The sequence below is a fragment of the Leucopleurus acutus genome (genome assembly GCF_964270905.1).
Source record: "Leucopleurus acutus genome assembly, chromosome: 13".
In the NCBI taxonomy this organism is placed as follows: Eukaryota; Metazoa; Chordata; class Mammalia; order Artiodactyla; family Delphinidae; genus Leucopleurus; species Leucopleurus acutus.
In genome coordinates, this window is record NC_139155.1 from 78760206 (window position 1) to 78784671 (window position 24466).

Genomic DNA, 24466 nt, shown 5'->3' on the forward strand with positions numbered 1-24466 from the left:
TTCCTGGACCCCCCCCACACCCCCGCAAAATAACCCCGACACCCAAGTCCCTCTGTAGCACATCTCTCCAGTTTGTTTCCCTCAACAGACTGGGACCTGCTTGAATTATCTCATTACCACTTTAGTACTAGTCTGTCTCTCCTACTAAAAATGGCAGCACTCTGTGAACCGGGTCCACGTCTGTCTTGCTCACCATCGTCCCCTAACATTCAGCAAAATGCCTGGTGCTAAATATCTGTGGGATGGATGGATGGATGAACAAGCATTGGAGAAGGATGGGGTTTTCAAGTCAAAGAATGAGGTGTATTGACGATGGAGACCTGTGCTCCTGTCCTGGCTCCACTTTTCCTCTCCTGGTCTCAGTGTCCACATCTGTAACACAGCAGGGATGGGTTCAGTGGGATCAGTATCCCCCAGTGAAGCCCTCTCGGAGATGTCAATTGCAGGGATTTGCTTTGTCTTTGTCTCCATGGCCCCAATCTAAGGTAGGTTGATCCCTACCCCTGTCACCAGATAAATAACGAATTACCTCCCACCGAGATCCCAATACTACGTAATTCTGTCTGGTCTGTTTTCCTTGGAAATTTTCCCCGCTTCCATTTCCCTTTGCACGAGCTGGACACATCTGACACCAATGCTGGGAACATAACAGTACTTCCTGGCAACACTCTCTAAGGCAGGGTTCCCAAATATTCGTCAAATTAGAATGGGCCGGGGAGCTTGGTTGAAAAGGCTTCACCTACAAATAGACTGGATGCACCAGACTGAGGGTATGTGGCAGACTGAAAAATGACTGCCAACGCTATCCAGCTACTAATCGCTAGAAACGGTGACAGTTACTTTATACGGCAAAAGGGACTTGGCATGTGTGATTAAGTCAAGCATCTTGAAATGGGAGATTGTCTTGGATTATCTGGGTGGATCCTACACGTAATCACAAGAGTCCTTATAAGAGGGAGATGTGATCCGTGATGCCGGAAGACGCCATGCTGCTGGCTTTGAAGATGGAGGAAGGGGCCACAAGCCAAGAAATGCAAGGAAGGCAGCTCCAAAGGCTGGGAAAGGCAAGGACACAGATTCTCCTCTGTAGCCTCCAGAAAAGAAAGCAGGCTTGCCTTGATATTAGCCTAGCGAGACCCACTCCAGGCTTCGGACCTGCAGACCTGTAAGAGAATGAATGTGTGGCGTTTTAAGCCATCAAGTTTGTGGCAATTTGTCATGACAGCCCTAGGAAACTAATAGGTAGCACCCAGGAGCCTGCATTTTAGCGACCCACCTCCCTTTGTTGGCTCTGATGCAGCAAGTCCTCAGACCGTATTTTGGGAAGTGCAGCTCCAGAGCAGTCCCAGTCTGCTTCTGGAACAGCCCAGCCTCAGAGAACCAACGAAGGGCCCTGCAACAGACATCTGCTTCTACCTGCTCGTTTTACAGATGGGGAAACTGTGGTCTAAGGAACGCTGCAGCGGCGTCACCACACAGCCCCGCCTCGCACGGGGACGTGGCCTGAGGAGCAGGGGCGGGAACTCCGAGACTACGGTGGCGCGAAAGCTCGAGAGAGGCTATACTCATCTGTGTTAGTCACTGCTGTGTTTCCTGAACATGCCTATAAAACATACTGAAGAAGGGTTTCTGAAATTTGCCGTGTGGAAGAAAGGCTCTTGGTGCTGCAGCCAGGAGTTAGTGCTGTGCCTCTGAGGTGGGAGAGCCAACTTCAGGACACTGGTCCACAAGAGACCTCCCAGCTCCACGTAATATCAAACGGCGAAAATCTCCCAGAGATCTCCATCTCAACACCAGCACCCAGCTTCACTCAACGACCAGCAAGTGCTGGACATCCTATGCCAAAAAACTAGCAAGACAGGAACACAACCCCACCCATTAGCAGAGAGGCTGCCCAAAATCATAATAAGTCTACAGACACCCCAAAACACACCACCAGACGTGGACCTGCCCACCAGAAAGACAAGATCCAGCTTCATCCACCAGAACACAGGCACTAGTCCCCTCCACCAGGAAGCCTACACAACCCAGTGAACCAACCTTAGCCACTGGGGACAGACACCAAAAACAACAGGAACTACGAACCTGCAGCCTGCAAAAAGGAGACCCCAAACACAGTAAGATAAGCAAAATGAAAAGACAGAAAAACACACAGCAGATGAAGGAGCAAGGTAAAAACCCACCAGACCTAACAAATGAAGAGGAAATAGGCAGTCTACCTGAAAAAGAATTCAGAATAATGATAGTAAAGATAATCCAAAATCTTGGAAATAGAATAGAGAAAATGCAAGAAACATTTAATAAGGACCTAGAAGAACTAAAGAGGAAACAAGCAACAATGAGCAACACAATAAATGACATTAAAAATACTCTAGAAGGGATCAATAGCAGAATAACTGAGGCAGAAGAACGGATAAGTGACCTGGAAGATAAAATAGTGGACATAACTACTGCAGAGCAGAATAAAGAAGAAAGAATGAAAAGAACTGAGGACAGTCTCAGAGACCTCTGGGACAACATTAAACACACCAACATTCGAATTATAGGGGTCCCAGAAGAAGAAGAGAAAAAGAAAGGGACTGAGAAAATATTTGAAGAGATTATAGTTGAAAACTTCCCTAATATGGGAAAGAAAATAGTTAATCAAGTCCAGGAAGCACAGAGTCCCATATAGGATAAATCCAAGGAGAAACATGCCAAGACACATATTAATCAAACTATCAAAAATTAAATACAAAGAAAACATACGAAAAGCAGCAAGGGAAAAATAACAAATAACACACAAGGGACTCCCCATAAGGTTAACAGCTGATCTTTCAGCAGAAACTCTGCAAGCCAGAAGGGAGTGGCAGGACATATTTAAAGTGATGACCGAGAAAAACCTACAACCAAGATTACTCTACCCAGCAAGGATCTCATTCAGATTTGATGGAGAAATTAAAACCTTTACACACAAGCAAAAGCTGAGAGAGTGCAGCACCACCAAACCAGCTTTACAACAAATGCTAAAGGAACTTCTCTCGGCAAGAAACACAAGAGAAGGAAAAGACCTACAATAACAAACCCGAAACAATTAAGAAAATGGTAATAGGAACATACATATTGATAACTACCTTAAATGTAAATGGATTAAATGCTCCCACCAAAAGACATAGACTGGCTGAATGGATACAAAAACAAGACCCGTATATATGCTGTCTACAGGAGACCCACTTCAGACCTAGGGACACATACAGACTGAAAGTGAGGGGATGGAAAAAGATATTACATGCAAATGGAAATCAGAAGAAAGCTGGAGTAGCAATTCTCATATCAGACAAAATAGACTTTAGAATAAAGACTATTAGAAGAGACAAAGAAGGACACTACATAATGATCAAAGGATCGATCCAAGAAGAAGATATAACAATTGTAAATATTTATGCACCCAACGTAGGAGCACATCAATACATAAGGCAAATACTAACAGCCATAAAAGGGGAAATCGACAGTAACACAATCATAGTAGGGGACTTTAACACCCACTTTCACCAATGGACAGATCATCCAAAATTAAAATAAATATGGAAACACAAGCTTTAAATGACACATTAAACAAGATGGACTTAATTGATATTTATAGGACATTCCATCCAAAAACAACAGAATACACTTTCTTCTCAAGTGGTCATGGAATGTTCCCCAGGATAGATCATATCTTGGGTCACAAATCAAGTGTTGGTAAATTTAAGAAAATTGAAATCGTATCAAGTATCTTTTCCAACCACAATGCTATGAGACTAGATATCAATTACAGGAAAAGATCTGTAAAAAATACAAACACATGGAGGCTAAACAATACAATACTTAATAATGAAGTGATCACTGAAGAAATCAAAGAAGAAATCAAAAAATACCTAGAAACAAATGACAATGGAGACACGACGACCCAAAACCTATGGGATGCAGCAAAAGCGGTTCTAAGAGGGAAGTTTATAGCAATATAATCCTACCTTAAGAAACAGGAAACATTTCAAATAAACAACTTAACCTTGCACCTAAAGCAGTTAGAGAAAGAAGAACAAAAACCCCCCAAATTTAGCAGAAGGAAAGAAATCATAAAGATCAGATCAGAAATAAATGAAAAAGAAATGAAGGAAACAATAGCAAAGATCAATAAAACTAAAAGATGGTTCTTTGAGAAAATAAACAAAATTGATAAACCATTAGCCAGATTCATCAAGAAAAAAAAGGGAGAAGACTCAAATCAATAGAATTAGAAATGAAAAAGGAGAAGTAACAACTGACATTGCACAAATACTAAAGATCGTGAGAGATTACTACAAGCAACTCTATGCCAATAAAATGGACAACCTGGAAGAAGTGGACAAATTCTTAGAAATGCACAACCTGCTGAGACTGAACCAGGAAGAAATAGAAAATATGAACAGACCAATCACAAGCACTGAAATTGAAACTGTGATTAAAAATCTTCCAACAAAGAAAAGCCCAGGACTAGATGGCTTCACAGGCGAATTCTATCAAACATTTAGACAAGAGCTAACACCTATCCTTCTCAAACTCTTCCAAAATATAGCAGAGGGAGGAACACTCCCAAACTCATTCTATAAGGCCACCATCACCCTGATACCAAAACCAGACAAAGATGTCACAAAGAAAGAAAACTACAGGTCAATATCACTGATGAACATAGATGCAAAAATCCTCAACAAAATACTAGCAAACAGAATCCAACAGCACATTAAAAGGATCATACATCATGATCAAGTGAGGTTTATTCCAGGAATGCAAGGATTCTTCAACATACGCAAATCAATCAACGTGATACACTATATTAACAAATTGAAGGAGAAAAAACCATATGATCATCTCAATAGATGCAGAGAAAGCTTTCAACAAAATTCAACACCCATTTATGATAAAAACCCTGCAGAAGGTAGGCATAGAGGGAACTTTCCTCAACATAATAAAGGCCATATATGACAAACCCATAGCCAACATCATCCTCAATGGTGAAAAACTGAAAGCATTTCCACTAAGATCAGGAAAAAGACAAGGTTGCTCACTCTCACCACTATTATTCAACATAGTTTTGCAAGTTCTAGCTACAGCAATCAGAGAAGAAAAAGAAATAAAAGGAATCCAAATCGCAAAAGAAGAAGTAAAGCTGTCACTGTTTGCAGATGACATGATACTATACATAGAGAATCCTAAAGATGCTACCAGAAAACTACTAGAGCTAATCAATGAATTTGGTAAAGTAGCAGGATACAAAATTAATGCACAGAAATCTCTGGCATTCTTATAAACTAATGATGAAAAATCTGAAAGTGAAATTAAGAAAACACTCCCATTTACCATTGCAACAAAAAGAATAAAATATCTAGGAATAAACCTACCTAAGGAGTCAAAAGACCTGTATGAAGAAAATTATAAGACACTGATGAAAGAAATGAAAGATGATACAAATAGATGGAGAGATATGCCATGTTCTTGGATTGGAAGAATCAACATTGTGAAAATGACTCTACTACCCAAAGCAATCTATAGATTCAATGCAATCCCTATCAAACTACCACTGGCATTTTTTACATAAGTAGAACAAAAAATTTCCCAATTTGTATGGAAACACAAAAGACCCCAAATAGCCAAAGCAATCTTGAGAACAAAAAATGGAGCTGGAGGAATCAGGCTCCCTGACTTCAGACTATACTACAAAGCTACAGTAATCAAGACAGTACGGTACTGGCACAAAAACAGAAAGATAGATCAATGGAACAGGATAGAAAGCCCAGAGATAAACCCACGCACATATGGTCACCTTATCTTTGACAAAGGAGGCAAGAACATACACTGGAGAAAAGACAGCCTCTTCAATAAGTGGTGCTGGGAAAACTGGACAGGTACATGTAAAAGTATGAGATTAGAACACTCCCTAACAGCATACACAAAAGTAAGCTGAAAATGGATTAAAGACCTAAATGTAAGGCCAGACACTATAAAACTCTTAGAGGAAAACATAGACAAAACACTCTATGACATAAATCACAGGAAGATCCTTTTTGCCCCATCTCCTAGTGAAATGGAAATAAAAACAAAAATAAACAAATGGGACCTAATGAAACTTCAAAGCTTATGCACAGCAAAGGAAACCATAAACAAGGTGAAAAGACAACCCTCAGAATGGGAGAAAATATTTGCAAATGAAGCAACTGACAAAGGATTAATCTCCAAAATTTACAAGCAGCTCATGCAGCTCAATAACAAAAAAACAAACAACCCAATCCAAAAATGAGCAGAAGACCTAAATAGACATTTCTCCAAAGAAGATATACAGATTGCCAACAAACACATGAAAGAATGCTCAACATCATTAATCATTAGAGAAATGCAAATCAAAACTGCAATGAGATATCATCTCACACTGGTCAGAATGGCCATCATCAAAAAATCTAGAAACAATAAATGCTGGAGAGGGTGTGGAGAAAAGGGAACACTCTTGCACTGTTGGTGGGAATGTAAATTGATACAGCCACTGTGGAGAACAGTGTGGAGGTTTCTTAAAAAACTACAAATAGAACTACCACACAACCCAGCAATCCCACTACTGGGCATATACCCTGAGAAAACCATAATTCAAAAAGAGTCATGTACCAAAATGTTCATTGCAGCTCTATTTACAATAGCCAGGACATGGAAGCAACCTAAGTGCCCATCAACAGATGAATGGATAAAGAAGATGTGGCACATATACACAATGGAATATTACTCAGCCATAAAAAGAAACGAAATTGAGTTATTTGTAGTGAGGTGGATGGACCTGGAGTCTGTCATACAGAGTGAAGTAAGTCAGAAGGAGAAAAACAAATACCGTATGCTAACGCATCTATATGGAATCTAAGAAAAAGAAAATGTCATGAAGAGCCTAGGGGTAGGACGGGAATAAAGACACAGACGTACTAGAGCATGGACTTGAGGATATGGGGAGGGGGAAGGGTAAGCTGTGACGAAGTGAGAGAGTGGCATGGACATATATACACTACCAAACGTAGAGTGGATAGCTAGTGGGAAGCAGCCGCATGGCACAGGGAGATCAGCTAGGTGGTTTGTGACCACGTAAAGGGGTGGGACAGGGAGGGTGGGAGGGAGGGAGACGCAAGAGGGAAGAGATATGGGAACATATGTATATGTATAACCGATTCACTTTGTTGTAAAGCAGAAACTAACACACCATTGTAAAGCAATTATACTCCAATAAATATGTTAAAAAGAAAAAAAAAAAGAAACGCTGCAGCAAGGTAGAAGGATAAGAGATGCTTTCATTCAACTTTATCTTTATTGGCATTCAAATTCCATCTGGAGTTTTAAAAAGTGAGCAATTGTGCCGACTGTCGATAGCTTTGCAATCATCTCATAATGACCCAATCGTGAAACGATTTAGCAATACTGCTGCTAATTGCATTTGTGGATCTAGCAATTGGGTAACTAGTTGGTTATTACTCATTCCCCAAGAGCCATACACATCGCATTACAAGGAAGCTAATCTTAGAAATACTTGTTAACTTCAACGATAATTACTAGGTAATTGGCTAGAACACACCATTGTGAATTTATCCGGAATATGCCAGGTAATTATCTGGTCTTATGTTCCCTGTAAAATAAATCCAGGGTCCAGAAACTGTTCCAGTTGGTTGGCTATCATCCAACCATCAACCGCTGCCAACCAACTGCACGAATGCGAGTGATTAATCAAATTACTCAAATATTTGGTTTCAAACTGAATGTTCAGATAAGAAACCTGGGTGGCCAACAAGTGGACGTTGCTGAACGGGAGCGAGGAGGGCACTCAGCCGCTCTCTAAGATAAATATATAACGACACAATAATATGCAATAAATGTCACTTCTTTGGGGCTCATCTGGCTTCTTCAAACAAAATACCAAAACACTCCAGAGACCAATTATATGTCCCAGAGCTGCAGAGTCTTTATCATGGTGCCAGGAAAAGGCTGCGCTATTTGTGAAATCTGCAGGCAGTTATGGTGCTTGGGGAGGGGGACTCAGAGTTTTGTATGTAATAGAAAAGGGGCTGCCAACGCAGCTGGCTTGCAGGGGGAGCAACACATTTTCATAATGACCACTCTTTTTTCAAGGATGGCTGCTGACTGAATCCATCCATTTCCAATTAGCCAGCCCTTGGGAAAGAGGGGAGGGAGGCTTGGGTAACTGGGTTCCACCGATACCCCTGAAAAAGTCAGAGGCCGGGAGGTCCTTAGAGGGTCTAGGCAAAGGAGAAGAGATGATGGATTTCAAATTTCTAATTTGGGGATTTGAAAAAGAGGGGTTAGCAGGTCAGAAGGTGAGGGGCTGACCAGAGAGAAAGCTGGGTTAACAGACTGGTGGGAACAGTGGGCAGAAGGCCAGTGGTGGGGGAAAGACCACCCTCCAACCAGACTTGTGCACCTCAAGTAAAGGACCGTTGACAGCCTGCTAATATAGACGATACATACTAGAAAGGGGAAAGAAAAGGGAGCTAAGGGTCTTACATGCAGTGGTAGGTGGTAAGAATGGCTGCAGACTGTCTCTCTCCCTGCATCCACGTTCTTGCAACATGGCATTGCAAATCCTCCCATCCAAAGGCAGACTCTGTTCTCCATGCCTTGGATGGAGGTTGGCCACGTGACTTGGCCAATGCAACGCAGACAGAGATGTGAAAGGCACTTGTCCAACAGGGCTTGACCTCTTGTTGTCTTGCTGCATTTGGAACCCTGAGACTACCCATGGGAATGAGCCCAGGCTGGCCTGTTGCGGGGATGAGAGGCTGTGTGGAGAAGAGCCGAGGCACCCCAGCTGACAGTCGGCCAACAGCAGACACATGAGTGAATGCGTCTGAGACTGACCAGCCCTCAGTCTGACCAGCCAGCGGACCACAGACACATCTAAGAGCCCAGCTACTGAGCCTGGCTCAGCCCAGAACTGTTTGCAGACTAGAAAGAAACTGTGACTTTGGGGTATTTGTTACTCAGCAAAAGCTTACTGATACACTCACCTAATCAGGACAGCTCAGCCCCTGAATATGATCTGGGCTGATTGTTTGAGAGCCACTTCTGGTCCTGTGTAGAGTTGAGAACCGTCAATTTCTACCCTGGTTTAAGGAGGGTTGAAGGGCCATCCTTAGATCTCTAGTCCTTTGCAAGCACTTACCATTTGACACGTGGGTTCCAGTCAACCCACCAACTGCATAATTAATGGTGACGGACAATAACACACCTTCTACCGATCACCCAGGTCTTACAAATGGACTCAAAACGGCTTTGTGTGGATCACAAGGGAGCAGATCAAAGACACAGCAGCTCTTCCCTGAGCCCACAGCTCCCACTATGGCACCTGCCCAAGTGTGAGGCTTGTGTATTTGGGATCTTATTGCTTGGGTTGAGAATAAGAATGAGAAGGCTCCTAATGGACACTTGGCATCACAGGACACACCAAGAACACTGCTGCTGTGGCCAGTCCTAATGCAACAGAGGAGCAAAGGCCAGAGTTTAAAAACACACCAAAGGATTGTTCCACAACTGTTCAACTGAAACCAAAGCTATTTTTTTTCAGTGCCTACAGGTTAGAGAGAGCAAGTCCAAGAAAGTTCCTATCATGTGACATTTTCTTAATGTCAGTTCTCTGTTAACTACCCCGTTTGTGCAGCTATAGACCATGGAGCCTGGATATTTAAAACAACCATGGTAGAGTTCGACAAAAGTGCTCTGCTATTTTAATGGAAGCCAGAGCAAGTCATCAGAATGTCAGTCCAGGGGTCAACAAACTAGGGTCTGCAGGCCAAACCCAGCCCATCGCCTGGTTGTGTCAATAATGTTTTATTGGCACACAGCCACATACATCCATTTACATCTGTCTGAGGCTGCTTTCACACTACAGTAGCAGAGCTGAGCAGTCACTAGAGAAACTGTATGGCCCGCAAAGCCAAAAATACTGTTGGGTCCTTTAGAGAGAAAGTTTGCTGACCCCTGATTTAGCCTAATCCGTTCAATTTACATTTGGAGAAAGTGAGTCTCAGAGACGCTGTTTCACAAATATGGAGCGCAGGCAGGTTTAGAATCAGCCTTTCTGACTTCCCATGTGTTGCCCGCTCCAGGGCACCACTCTGCCAGAGTTCTAGCATTAATCGTATTTTCTGGACTCTCAAATCTTCAAACCATATAAGTTGTGATTTGGTAAAGCCAGAGGCTCTCTATTTACCAGAATGTTGAATTCACCAGAACCCGCATTTCTCAACGCTGCCGGAAGCAGGGCTTTGGGAACGAGCGTATGGGCGGGGAGCCCGGGTGGGACTGACCTGGTGATGATGGCCAGGCGGGGCGGGCTCATGCAGGCGCCCATGAAGAGCACCACGTTCTCGTGCCGTGTCTGCCTGTAGGCCATCACCTCCCGCTTGAAGGCCTTGAGCTGGTCTTCATTATCCCTCTCAGTGTCGATCAGCCGGATGGCCACCTCCCCGTGCCAGCGGCCATGGTACACCTGCCCGAAGCGGCCCTTCCCGATGAGCTCGCCGATCTCCAGCTGCTCAAAGGGGATGTCCCACTCCTGAAGGAAGATGCTGGTCTGGCTGGCCTTGCGCGGGAAGCTCCGGGCCGAGAGCAGGGACAGGTTCATCTCCTCAAAGTCATCCTCCGACTCCTCGGCCTCGTCGTGACCCTCCTCGTTCTGCGGCCAGAGGGGGAGAGGGGTCAGTTCCCGCCACTGCCCCACCTGCCCGCCAGGTCCCATTGTGCCCCACTGTGTGTTTTCGGCTGGTGCACACGTGTCTCTCTATTTGCCCAGGTACCTCCTGCCTATCACTGTACTGCAATGAAGGAGCTGAAAGGGAGATCCTGGCAATCCATCCCTCTTGTGCTACAGGGAAACTGAGGCTCAGAGAGGGGAAATGCTAGGAGGACCACATATTCCGGTTTCCCATGACATTGCCCGTTTGGGCACTGAAAGTCTCACACTTGGAAAACTGGCAAACGGGGATGGTTGGTCCCTGTGGGAAGTGCCTAGCTCTGGTCAGGCAGCCAGGCTGAGCTAGGATTAAGATTCAGGCCTCTCAGATCCTAATATCTGACGCCCTCCTACTCGACCATGTTTTGACTTGCCTGATTATTTATGTGGGAGTAAGAAAAATGACAGGCTGAAATATGGGTACACCATACACCTACATATAACATGACAACCCTCGACACGGAGGGCCTTCGCTTCCCCAGGGAATTTGGAATTGAGGAGGCAGAAACTGAGAGATGTCAGAGCTACTCAGCACAGGCCAGAGGCCGGGGGTTCCTGTGCAGCTGAGATACAAGAGGGAGAGGTTGACAGAATGAGCCTAACACTCAGACCAAATGAGCTGGAATCTGGCCGCTGTGTGACCTTGGGCAAGTCACTTCACTTCTCTGGGCCTTCTTTTCCTCATCATAAAGTGGGGCTAATGACATCTGCCCCCGGGGGTGGTGTGAGGTTTTCAATAAGGTGAAGATCTGTTGAGTTCTTTGCACAGATCTGACCGCCTGTAGGAAACATCCACTGGGATGGCTTATAAAATGCAGATTCCCAGGCCCCGCCCAGATTTTCTGAACCAGAATGTCATAAGGCCAGGGCCAGGACTCTTCATTTTTACCCTGCACACCCACATGACTCAGGCACACTTAGACATGACCACTGCAACAGTTAGACACTCAAGGCCCAGGGACCTACCTTCGCAGCCTGGTGTCTGGGGGCACCTGGGGCTGCAGGGTCCTGCCCCTTGGGTTCTTTGGCTGGAATGGGGGGGCAGCAGGTGCCTGAGCCGGGGGGATTTTCAGGGGCTTGGAGTCTGACAAGACAGCCGGAGAAGGTGGCCCCTTGGCTGGGTACAGGTCTCTCTGACCCCGAATCTGAGCAAGCTGTCTCCAATGGCACACTCAGGAGAAATGACCCAGGAAATACACCTTCCTTCACGGTCATTTTCCAACTACCACAATGGTTCCAGAAGAGGACATGATTTTCTCTGGAAACCCTGACTCCACTCCCTTCAGTTCAGGACAGACCAGCAGAGCCGAGGAGTCAGGGCTCTGGTTCTCACCCCGAAGACTTCATTTATTCCTCCAGGGGCTCTGGCAGGTGGGAAGAAGCCCCAGAATATTCTCAACACCCCACCAAGCCAGTGTCCCTGAGGCTCCCGTCTCCTCCTACCACATGTTCTTCAGAAAGCAGCGGGGCATATCCCCCTTGGTACTCACCCAGCCCTGAGCTGAATTTTCAACTAAGAACGCAAGTCACTTGCCAACTTCTGCACAACTAGCTTTTCCGTGATGCACACCATATAACGGCCCATTAGGCTCAGTGTCGGGAGGGGCCACCCGCTCGTTAGTCGTCCCGGAGTTAGAACAGCCATCAAACAGGGCCACTGCACCCCCAGCCCGCCCCAAGCCCTCTGCGTCATCAAAGACATCAGTCGGCTTTGCCAAGTGGGTAGCCCCCGGAAAAAGTTGCTTCATTGCTCTCCGGTTCTCACCTCTGAGGTTGGCTCCACTTCAATTTGAAGTAATGGATTTCCTTCCAAGCTTTAGAGAAAGAAAAATAAACATGACCCTCAGGTGAAAAGATGGGTCCATGCATTGACCTGATCCATGTAAGAAATGTCTTAAAGTGAGAAGTCCTCACCACCAAGCCTTTTTCTGCAAGTTCACTTCAATGCTTGTGTCTAGAATAATCCAAAACCTTGCCACCAAGGAGTGGTGTGCAAGGACATTGTCTTAAATAGATTTTCTGGCCTGCTCAGGGCTCATTTTTCTTTGTTGGTTTCCACTAATCTAGCAGTTTCCTTATAAACTGGCCTAAATGCCATGGATGGCAGGATCCTTAGAGCTCTAGGTGTTTCCTAGGAGAGAATGAATCAGATCTCTACAGTTCTGAATCTTTTGGAAGGATCCTAGTGTTCATTTGGTTTTTTGCTCATTTATTCATTCATTCATTTGGTTAGAATTATGTGCCAGGAACAGTGCCAGACCTTTAGAGGGATACAGAGTTGAAACTGACGCGGCTTCCTGACTTTAAGGAATATTTATATTACTACTGTTGTGCAGAAAGGCTACAGGTAACAAGGCTTGAGAGTTAGATATGTATTGAATAAATGGAGGGTGTGGACATTCCCAGGAGAGAGGATTACTGGATATATTTGACGGTTAGCAGTGTTTTGAGTTGCACCTTGCCAATCACGTTCAGAAGACACGTGCAGGGTGAGAACGGGGAGGAGGAAGCCAGACCGTACTGGCGTGGAAGACACAGGCATGTGTGTGTGTGTGTGTGTGTGTGTGTGTGTGTGTGTGTGTGTGTGTGTGTGTGTGTGAGATTCATGCATATTCATGAGCTTGTGAGCTGCAGTTGTGTTCTGAGTACGGGAACAAGCTGGATACGGGTGCTGGGGGCACAATGTGAGTGTTAAGTGTCCACCGAGGACTGCGTGGGTATTATGGAATGTGCTCTGTGCAGGGGTTGTTCTGTGTGCGTGTGAGTTGGGTGTACATACTGGGGATGCTGGGGGAGGGGGCATGCCATTCTTGACGGTGTAACTGGTGATGTATTGGGGATGTGTGGGTGTGTTGGAGCACATGGTATGTGATGGAGATGTGGGGCACCATATGTGTTAAAGGATTTTGGGGGAGTGGGTTTTTAGAGCAGAGGATGTGTTTACGGAGTGAGCTGGAACTGGTGGGAGGAAGGGATCACAATGGCCACCACACCCCCTTCCTACTTCCACAGTGGAAGCTTAGCAGGTTCCCCCGACCCACCTCCTCATTTGAGGGGGACCTCCCCTATCTTGACCCTCAGACCTCACCCAGAAAGCTGCTGACCCTGCAGACAGAGTCAGTCCGCTTGCTGGAGGAGGAGTGGTGAGGGGGAGTCTGGAAGACTGTAAGAACTCAAAGAAGGAGAAAGAAGTAGCGTTTGCCATCCTATTAGCCAATAATTTACAGTACAGCTTGGGAAGGCGGAAACCACATCACAACAGCTGACATGCTGGAAACCTGACGCACTGGGGGGGATTTGGGCAGAACAAGGCAGCTGGAGTCCTTCCTCATGCCCAACAAAATGGACTGCTCGCCTCTGCTTGCATCAAGGCATGATTACAGCAGCCGGGGCTACTTAATGATTTCCCTTCTGCAAAGAGTCAGTTCCCATCACTCCACGCACATTTAAGCAGATCGCAGGCACTTATGGACTCCGTTTTTCACTGGCACTCCCTGACTCTCAGTTAATAGCCTGGAGTTCATCTTGCACGAATTGTGGAATTGGTTCATGTGCAGCAGAGAAATGATCTGGAGCTAGATGTCAGCACAATATCCCTAGGCAAGTCGCTCCTCCTTTGATTTCAGAAATGTACCATCTGGGTCTTTAACAAAGGCTATAACGTGGGTCAGAAAGGATGGAGCAGCTAGGGTAGTCGGAAGGAAAACCGAGTAGGCAAAAATGTGAGTTGGGAAAGAAGTCCAATCGGAATTAGGTCCCTAGCATACCCCAGACTTGGGTCACAACCAAAGAAGTTAAGGAAGGCGATTTCACTAGACCACCTGGAAAGAGGGTCTGTATCTTAAGGATGCTAAAGACACCACACACAAAGATGTTTGTTGCAGAGTTGTTTACAACAGTGAGGTATAGGAAGATGTAAGATCCAGCGGTAGGGAAATGGTTAAGGAAATTATTCCGCATCGATATGATATCTTACATTCATTAAAATCAATGTGTATGAAGAGCCCAGAATAATATGAAAAAATGTGATGTTATAGCATTAAGGGATAAACAGAGCAGGATGGAAATTGCATATACTGTGGATCACAAGTATGTAAAATATGAATAGAGCACACTTCTAAGAGTGGTGCAATTATAAGTGATTATTTTTCCTTTCTTTTTTTAGAGAATAGTCCAAATTTCGCAAAATTAGCTTATTTTATTCTTATAATGTTATAAACCAGGGATCAGCAAACTTGTTCTGCAAAGGGCCAGGTAGTAGATATTTTACACTTTGCAGGCCATATGGTCTCTGTTGCAACTACTCATCTCTGCTGTTGCAGTCTGAAAGCCTCCATAGACAGCACATTGTGAACAAATGGGCATGGCTGTGTTCCAATAAAACTTTATTTATAAAAATATGCTGAAAGTTGGATTTGTCCCATAGGCTGTAAGTTGCTGATCCCTGGTATAAACCTAAATTATCCTTTTTAAAAGGGGGATAATGATGTAGAATAATTGCCTTTTCATTAAGCTCCAGCTATTGCCTCGGGGAAGTAGTCTTTCTGATCATAGGAGGGTCTGGGGATCTGAAGGAAGTGGTCTGGCCCCTGGAAATCACACTTGATCGGCAGGGCCAGGGACACAAGGCAGAAGTGACTCAAGGGGATGGGTACTGTCCCTCTCTTGGCCTGGGCTGTCACACTCTTTCTCTCTCTTAGCTTGAGTTATTCCCTTGTCTCTATGGCCCTCTCATACTTCTCCCCTCCCACCCCATCATTTCCAGGAAAAGGAGGAAAGAAGACATGACCCTGAGCAAACTGAAGGGCCAGGGCAGGGGAAAAGGTCTCTGTTCCACTTACATTGGATTCGAGGTCACTGGATGCAGGATGACCTGGGGCGCCCGGGTCGGCGTCTCTGGCACCGGCACCACATCTGAGAGTCAAAGATTAGACAGTAAGAAACCAAACTCGGGGTCCACAACCACCCCCAAAAGCCTGATTCCCAGGAGATGCCGGCAGCTGAGAACTTCTCACCAGACCATGAGTCCCTGGGGCTGCACAATCCCCTCTCTCCCTTCCCTGGCCACTTGCATTTACCTGCCTAGGTGCACGAGTGGTCTAGATGACATCCTGAACAAAGTTCCCCACTGTCACTGGGGGCTGCTGGAGGCCCTAAGCCTCTGGCCTGAAGCACCCACTAGAACCTCCTCACTCCTGAGTCCCCTTTGGGATGATGGGGCTACTTGGTTTCATGTCTCCCAGTGCCCGATTCAAGCCCCTTTGACCATCTCTCCCCTGCCACGTGGTTCTAGACCCCTCCTCACCCTTGCCCATCCTTGCACTGCAGACCACCCACTCAGGCCTTCCTACTGTGCTCTGGGACCTCGTCGGTGCCATTGTGCCCTTCGACCCCGCACCCTTCCTCCTCCGCCTCCGTAGCCAGTCGCCAGCCTGTGGTCTGGGGATTCCACCCCATCCTCTCGGGGCTCATTCACCCCGGCAACCTTCGCCTCCATCCCCTCCAGCAGCTGCCACGCCTCAGAGAGCTTGCTCGGGAGGAACCGAGCTCACATGAAACTCACCTGGGAAAATGAACTGCTGCCTGTATTTGTAGTAGTGGGACGCTTGCGAAAGAAAGAAAACATCACAGTGAGCGCTGCCCTGGGTGGGCCCTTCAGGTAACAAATGGGGCTCCTGCGGCCACCTGTGGTTCTCTGCCCGCCCCTGAGGTTTCCAGACTTCTGCAGACACCCCGAATTCCAAGGGACTGAGAACATGTGTAAAGAAGCCAGAAACATCCAAGCCAACCCTCCCACTGACACTCCCTGAAAACAGAGCACCCCAACTCAGACAGCCATCCTGATCATCTCTGTTAAATGCGTAAATGCGTAAGGACACACGTATACAGACAGAAAAGTCTCTAAAGCCATAATCTAACACAGTAATCTTCTCCCTTCTGGCAGAGCGATGACAGTGGCTTAAAAAAAATCTTTTATGACCACGATAAGGTATCACCTCACAACTGTTAGGATGTCTATTATCAAAAAGACAAGAAATAACAAGTGTTGGTAAAGATGTAAAGGAAAGGAAACCCTTGTGCATTGTTGATGGGAATGTAAATTGGTAGAGCCACTATAGAAAACAGTATGGGGGTTCCTAAAAATATTAAAATTAGAACTACCATATGATTCAGTGATTCCACTTCCGGGTATATATCCGAAGGAAAAGACATCACTATCCCAAAGACATGGAAACAACCTAAGTCCCCATCAACAGACAAATGGATAAAGAATACACACACACACACACACACACACACACACACACACACACACACACATACACATACACACAATTGAAAACTATTCAGCCATAATAAAGAATGAAATCTTGTCATTTGTGACAACATGGATGGACCTAGAGGGTATTATGCTAAGTGAAATAAGTCAGAGAGAGAAAGACAAACAGTATGATCTCACTTACATGCAGAATCTATAAAAAAACAAACTCATGTTTAAAAAAAAAAAAAAAGTCATGAAAAACCTAGGGGTGAAACAGGAATAAAGACACAGACTTACTAGAGAATGGACTTGAGGCTATGGGGAGGGGGAAGGGTAAACGGTGACAAAGCGATAAAGAGGCATGGACATATATACACTACCAAACGTAAGGTAGATAGCTAGTGGGAAGCAGCCGCATAGCACAGGGAGATCAGCTCGGTGCTTTGTGACCGCCTGGAGGAGTGGGATAGGGAGGGTGGGAGGGAGGGAGACGCAAGCGGGAAGAGATATGGGAATATATGTATATATATAACTGATTCATTTTGTTGTGAAGCTGAAACTAACATACCATTGTAAAGCAATTATACTCCAATAAAGATGTTAAAAAAAAAAAAAAAAAAAAAAACAAACTCATGGAAACAGAGATCAGATCTGTGATTGCCAGAAGTGGGGAATGGGGATAGGAGAATTGGGTGAAGGTGGTAAAAAGGTACAAACGTCTAGTTATAAGACAAATAAGTCCTAGGATGTGATGTACAGCATGGCGACTGTAATTAACAATACTGTATCGTCTATTTGAAAGATGCTAAGAGAGTAGATCTTAAAAGTTCTCATCACAAGGAAAAACAATTGATAACTATGTGAGGTGATGGATGTTATTTTGCAACAGATACATATATCAAATCATTATATCCTTAAACTTGTACAATGTTATATGTCAACAGTATCTCAATAAAACTGGAAAAAGTCCTTTATGTGTTTCTTGTGTTTTTCCAATTTGCTGCATTGAGCATTGTATTAGTTTTCTTATTGCTGCTGTAGTAACTTACCATAAACTGGATGGCTTAAAACAGTACAACCTTATCCTCTTCGAGTTCTGGAGGTCAGAAGTCTAAAAACAGTTGTAAGGGGCTAAATGAAGGTGTTGGCAGGACTGATTCTCTCTGGAGGCTCCAAAGGAGAATCACTCCTTGCCTTTTCCAGCTGTAGAGCCTGCCTGTATTTCTTGGATCACAGTCCCATCACCCCCATCTCTGCTTCCGTCCCGACATCGCCTTCTACTGTCTTTGACCTTCTCATCTCGCTCTCATAAGGATCCTCATGATTGCATTTCGAGTCCACCCAGATAATCCAGGGTAACCTTTCCACCTCAAGATCCTTAATTTAGTAACAGCTGCAAAGGTCTTTTTGCCGTGTAAAGTAACATATTCACAGAACCCAGGATTAGAGCGTGGTCCTCTTTGGGGGACCATTATTCTGCCTACCACAGGCATTAATTAATTTCCATATTTAGGGAAAAATCATATAAAAGAAACTTCCTCAAATTCACTGCTCATTCTCTTACAATTCAGTTTACTTCCAGTCTGTTCACTGGAGGCCGGTTGTTCTGGACATCCCCAAGGTTTCCAATGTTAGCACTATTCCAGTAGGGTGGAGGGCCTGGACCAGGGAGTACAAGCGGTGTCAGGGGTGGGGGACAGGTCACACAGAGTTTTATATCCTCAAGTAAAGGCAGTGAGCAGGGATGGGATCAGATATGAGTCTGAGTTGGTGAATATACTTCCGGAAACAGTTCTACTCATTCAGCGACAAGCTGGCTCACCAAGAATTAGTAGTGGTTCCAAGCCTGGAGTCTAGAAGCTGATCCTGTAGGGTTGAATTCTTGTTCTTCCTTCATTGCTTATAAAAGCTTCAGCAACTCTCTCCAAGTCTCAGTTTCCAGATGTGTAAAATGGGGATAATAAAAATCTCTCCTTCATAGGGCTGAGCTCATCATGACATGAGATAAGAGGGCATAGAACGTGCAGAATCAGGATCAGCTGCGATGCATAAGCCCATCTCTTTCTAAGCTCTCTTAACTAACAGACGAGAATGCTTTATAATTCATAGACAGTCAGATGGTTTCAAAGGGCTAAGTCATGAGCTGCCCCTGAGGGTGCAGCTGATTTATAAATTCCCCCTGGGATGGACAGCAAGTCCTGGCATCTCAGGATGCCAAGCACCTGGTTTGGTGCCTTGCACCCCGTGGGTAAGCTGCTCACGTTTGTTCAATTACTCAACTCTCTTTTAGCACAGCAATTCCCAAATACCTCAGCTAGCTGGAATTGAAATGGATGCTTTTTTTTTTTTTTTTTTTCGGTACGCGGGCCTCTCACTGCTGTGGCCTCTCCCGTTGCGGAGCACAGGCTCCGGACGCGCAGGCTCAGCGGCCATGGCTCACGGGCCCAGCTGCTCCACGGCATGTGGGATCTTCCCGGACCGGGGCACGAACCCGCGTCCCCTGCATCGGCAGGCGGACTCCCAACCACTGCGCCACCAGGGAAGCCATGGATGCATTTTTGATTCTGGAAGATGAAGTGCCTGGGCTGGGAAGCAACTCATTCAAGGTTACATGACAAAGCTTTAAAAGAAATCCAACCTCCATGATGTCAGGGACCTTTCTTCCATTAGATTACTTAGGTTTTTTCATTGCAGGCAGACACTTTGTTAGTCAACAAGGGGCTAAAATTAAAAGAAGAAAAACTACCTGGGATTGTCAAGAGACTTAGTTGATCTCTTCCCTCCCCAACTGGGACCGAGGATTCAGTGTCTGCAGAAGAGGTTAGCTGGCAGTTAAGTGTTCTTTTAAGGAGGTGGGGCTGGTGATGGAGAGAAGGCACCACTCTGAGACGGGACAGGGGTCAGGCAATGTGACACCTGGCAAAGGCCTCCACGCTCAGAGCCAACCTCCGCCTGGACCCCTTCAAGTGCCTGATAACAGCTCGGTCCTGACGGCCGAAAGGGAGAGAGTCTTGGCCAGAGGAGGAGGGAAAGGGTGCTGTAAGTCCTGCCTGTTCTTCTTGCTGATAACGGACACCAGCGAGAAGCAGGTCCGAGGGGCAGCAGATGAACCCGAGTGGCTCCTGGCTCTCTGGCATCAAAGAGGACCCAGGAACTGGGAGGCTGCAGATGACCAGAGGTCAGAGAGACAAGCAGGCCACTTTGAAGGCTCTTCCACCCTGAAGCCCCCATTCCCTCCCTATGGGCTCCCCAGAGAGCAGCCTGAGTGGTCATCTGAAAGGAAGGATCTAGAAGAGAAGAAGAAAGATCAAAATATCCCCTGCCTAAACCTTGCAACGGCCTCTCATTCTGTCTTAAATAAAATCTGAATTCCTACCAAGCCCTACAAGGCCCTGCCAGGCCTCAGCCCTGCAGCTCTGAGTCTTGCTTGGTGCCTTGTTTATGGCACTCCAGCCACCAGGACATTTTTTCCCAGCTCTTTCCCGTGGCAGGGGCTTTGCCTGTGTTCCCCTCTCTTTGCCTGGACAACTCCCCACCAGCCCTCTCTGGCCAGTCTTCAGAACTCAGCTGCCTCTGACCTTTCAACCTAAACTTGTTCTCTTCTTGAATTTGCTCATAGCACTGTTCTTTCCCTTCACAGCACTTATCACAACTTATAATCCTATTTTCATGTGGATGTTTGCTCGGCTAACACCTGTCTCTCCCACTAAGCTATAAACTCCATGAGAACAGAGACTGTGACAGGCAGAATGATGCCCTCTCCCCCACCCCCATCCCTAAGATGGCCATATCCTAGCCACTGGAACCCGTGAATATGTTACCTTACATGGCAAAAGGGACTTTGCAGATGTGAAGAAGTTAAGGATCTTGAGATGAGGAGATTATCCTGGATTCTCTGGGTGAACCCTAAACATAATCACAAGGGTCCTTACGAGAGGGAGGCAGGAGGATCCAAGTCAGAGAGAATCACAGGAGATGTGATAACAGAGGCAGAGGCTGCAGTGATGCGAGGCCATGAGCAAAGGAATGCAGGCAGCCTCTAGAAGCCGGGAAAAGGCAAGGAAGTGGATTCCTTCCTAGAACCTCCAAAAGAAACCAGCTCTGCAAACTCCTTGATTTTGAGCCCAGTGAAACTGATTTTGGACTTCTGACCTCCATAACCATAAGATACTAAATTTCTGCTGCTTTAAGCCTCTAAGCTCGTGGTGATTTGCTACAGCAGCAACGGCAAACTTTTACAGGGCATTTCTGGTTTGTGCCTTGCCCCATACGTGGTGCCTTGTACAGTACCTGGTATGTAGTAGATGCTTAATAAATACCCGTTAAGGATATCGGAATGGATGAATGCAGTCTGAGGGCCAGAAGACAGTTTAAAGGAAAAAAAAAAAACAACTTGCAGCTCTGGGCAATGCATGAGCCTCAAGTCACTCGTTCACTCACTCATTCAGCAAACATCTAATCAGTGCCTTGAGCAGTGGGCACTGTGATGGGCTTTGGGCGCAGAGGGGTGGATGAAGCAGACTAGTTTCCTAGTCTCGTGGAGCTGATGTTCTGAGGCAGGAGACAGACACTAAACATGGCACTAGATTACGCCCAAGAAGGAAGGCATTTGAACACTCCAGCCTCTAAAACCCACACGATAGTCCCTTACAAAGCCCCTTCATGTACCTTCCCACATCAAATGTCACACAAGCCTGCAAGTTAGACCCACTTTACAGATGAGAAACTGAGATCTAAACGGGGCCAGTGCCATACTCAAGGCCACAGAGGTGGGAAGGGGCAAATCTGGGATCCAAATGTAGCCCTCTTGACTCCATCCTACACTGTGTCATGTCCAACATGGCACCAGGCTTCTTAAGGAAGTGGCGGAAAACAAGGAGGTCCAGCCGACCAGCAGAGCACAATCGCAAATCCCACCAAGCCCGTGGGTGCCCTGAGGTTAGCAAATGAGCCAAATGACCATTAACCGCACAGCCTGTTTTAGAGAAAGAATATTCTAGATCAATCAATGCCAGAGACATTTTTATGCCTAGGCGTTAGCTTGAATAGTCTTCAGAAAACTCAACATCTGGCAGGAAACCAGGGCCAAAGCTCCTTTTCCCATCAACAGAGGCTCACAGTCTAGAGTATAACAGGTGACCAGGGCCTCGTATGAACAGAACAGATGCCTGTCACCCTGGGGGAATTTTGCGAAAACTGCCTAAGACAGAGGGAAGGTCTGGTGGCCCTTCTGGAGGGTCCTATTTTGTTTTCCCTGTCGACATTGCATTTTATTGTTATTATTCAATTATAAAACGGGCGCATATTCCTTGCTCTTGTATACCTTACAGAAGTGCATAAAAGAAAATTCCTTTTCTTAGAACACCTGCCATGAAGTCTTGCAGACATCTGTGTACATATACAAACATATATATACACACACATTTAAACATACATATACAAATATATAAAACCATGTTACAATAAATAGGATGTTATTATACCCGTTGCTTTGCACATCATTTATTTTCCACTTAAAAGATATTGTGGATATCTTTCCATGTCAGGATATTTACAAAGAGCTACTCCATTCTTTTTAAGGGTGGCTGAGTATTTGATTATATAGATATATTAGCGTATTCAAACACTCCCCTCCTGATGGGCATTTGGGTTGAGTCCAAATTTTTTACTGTTGCCATGAAATCCTTACATACAGATCCCCACGCCCTTTGCAAACATTTCTGTATATAAATTCTTAAAAGTGATTTTGCTGGTCCAAGGAATGTACATTTGAAACTTTGACAGTCAATGCTAAATTACCTAACCCTAAAGTTTAATTTGATTCTTACTCCCAATACCATGGTACATGGGGATTTCATCTTTATTTCCACAATTCTAGTTAGGCCCGGATTACTTACCACTGGTAGCCACGGTAATTTGCTATTCCTGTGTTTATCTAATAATAATGAAAATAGCTCACCTTTGTTGAGCTCTTTGACAAGACAGGTGCTCTGCTAAGCTCTGTACATATATGGTAACGCTTAGCCCTTCGAGGATTCTACAGAGTAGGTGCTATTATTATCCCCGTTGTACAGACGAGGGAACAGAGGCACAGAGAGGCAAGCAGTTTGTTCAACATCACACAGTTATTAAGTGACGGAGCTGGGATTTGAACCCAAGCAGCCTGGCTCCAGAACCCACACTCTTAACTGCTGTTCTAAAGTGCCTTCCCCCAAAGGACCCCTTAGCCCACTCCCCAAAGAGGGTCAGGACAGTGTTGGGACCTGCCATGGAGCGGATGCAGATCCACTGGCAGGCGAGCACTGCAACTTGGCCAAGGCCCCTCCCTGGGGCTCTGACGGAAGGGACAAAGGAACAGATGGAACAGTGACCACCCCTGGTGAGTCAGGTCTCTTGTTTAAAGATGCCGGCAGTCTTTTGGAGATGAAAAGAACTGTGGTGCTTTGAGGCGTGGTTCTCCCTTAAGAGGTTCTTTCCCGCCCCCGCTACCCTCACCCATAAACAAGTAGCAAACAGTTACTGGGAAAATAGCCCTAAGTGTGTGTCTTGGGTGGCAGGTGGTACAGCTCTAGGAAAGGACCCAGCCCCTCCCTCCAGAAATTGGGGGGTCATGGGGTGTCAAAGGGCCTTTTTTCCATTCCCCTCCTTCCAGAGAAGTGGCAATGGCTTGGGGTGCTGCTGGGAACCCTCAGTCTATGGAAATGCTGGGCAATTGTTGCCTTGTTGACTCGGTGGCACTTACTGACTCCCGTTATGGTCCTTGCTGCCTGCCAGGTGAGTGGCCCTCACACCACAGGTATGAGGCTGCCTCGGGCTTGGACTTAACCAAAAAATTTCCATGATGCAAGTTTTAAAACACACTCTATCCCTTTGGACACAGCCCAGATCAAAGCAGTGTGGGCAGGTGACTTGATCAGCTTGTCCTCAATGGGTGGTTGTATCTGGGCGTTGTCCAGATGTGGGGTTGGGTCTTCATTCGTTTCCCAGATATTCTCTCACGGCTGGTTAGGCTTGCAGGTGTGACTTGTGGCTACAGACCTGGGATATTTTCCCCCTGCGTGAAGCTCGCTGGCTCAGGAGGAAATCAGCCCCTAGACCAGCACTGTCCGGTGGAACTTTCTGCAATGGTGGGAAATGGTCTATACCTGTGCTGTCCAGTATGACAGCCACTAGCCACATGTGGCTTGCAAGCATTGAAATGTGGCTAGTGTGACTGAGGAATTAAAATTTTAATTATATTTAATTTTAATTCATTTAATTTTTTTTTAATTTACTTATTTTATTTATTTATTTTTGGCTGCAGTGGGTCTTTGTTGCTGCGCACAGGCTTTCTCTAGTTGTGGCGAGCGGGGACTTCTCTTCGTTGCAGTGCGCGGGCTGCTCGTTGCAGTGGCTTCTCTTGTTGCGGAGCACAGGCTCTAGGCGCACAGGCT

At 45.7% G+C, this 24466-nt stretch overlaps 1 protein-coding gene across 1 annotated transcript in view; it reads right to left on the minus strand.

Annotated features, from left to right (window-relative positions):
- The window catches only part of KSR2 (kinase suppressor of ras 2), a gene marked incomplete at both ends in the record, with an annotated part of 399400 nt that overhangs the window by 47205 nt on the left and 327729 nt on the right, over positions 1-24466 (minus strand). Inside the window, 4 exons of the mRNA XM_082852603.1 lie at positions 10347-10714; positions 12537-12585; positions 15613-15685; positions 16335-16376. Of these exons, the coding sequence (XP_082708729.1) occupies positions 10347-10714; positions 12537-12585; positions 15613-15685; positions 16335-16376 (532 nt within the window). The remainder of the gene's footprint in view (positions 1-10346; positions 10715-12536; positions 12586-15612; positions 15686-16334; positions 16377-24466) is intronic.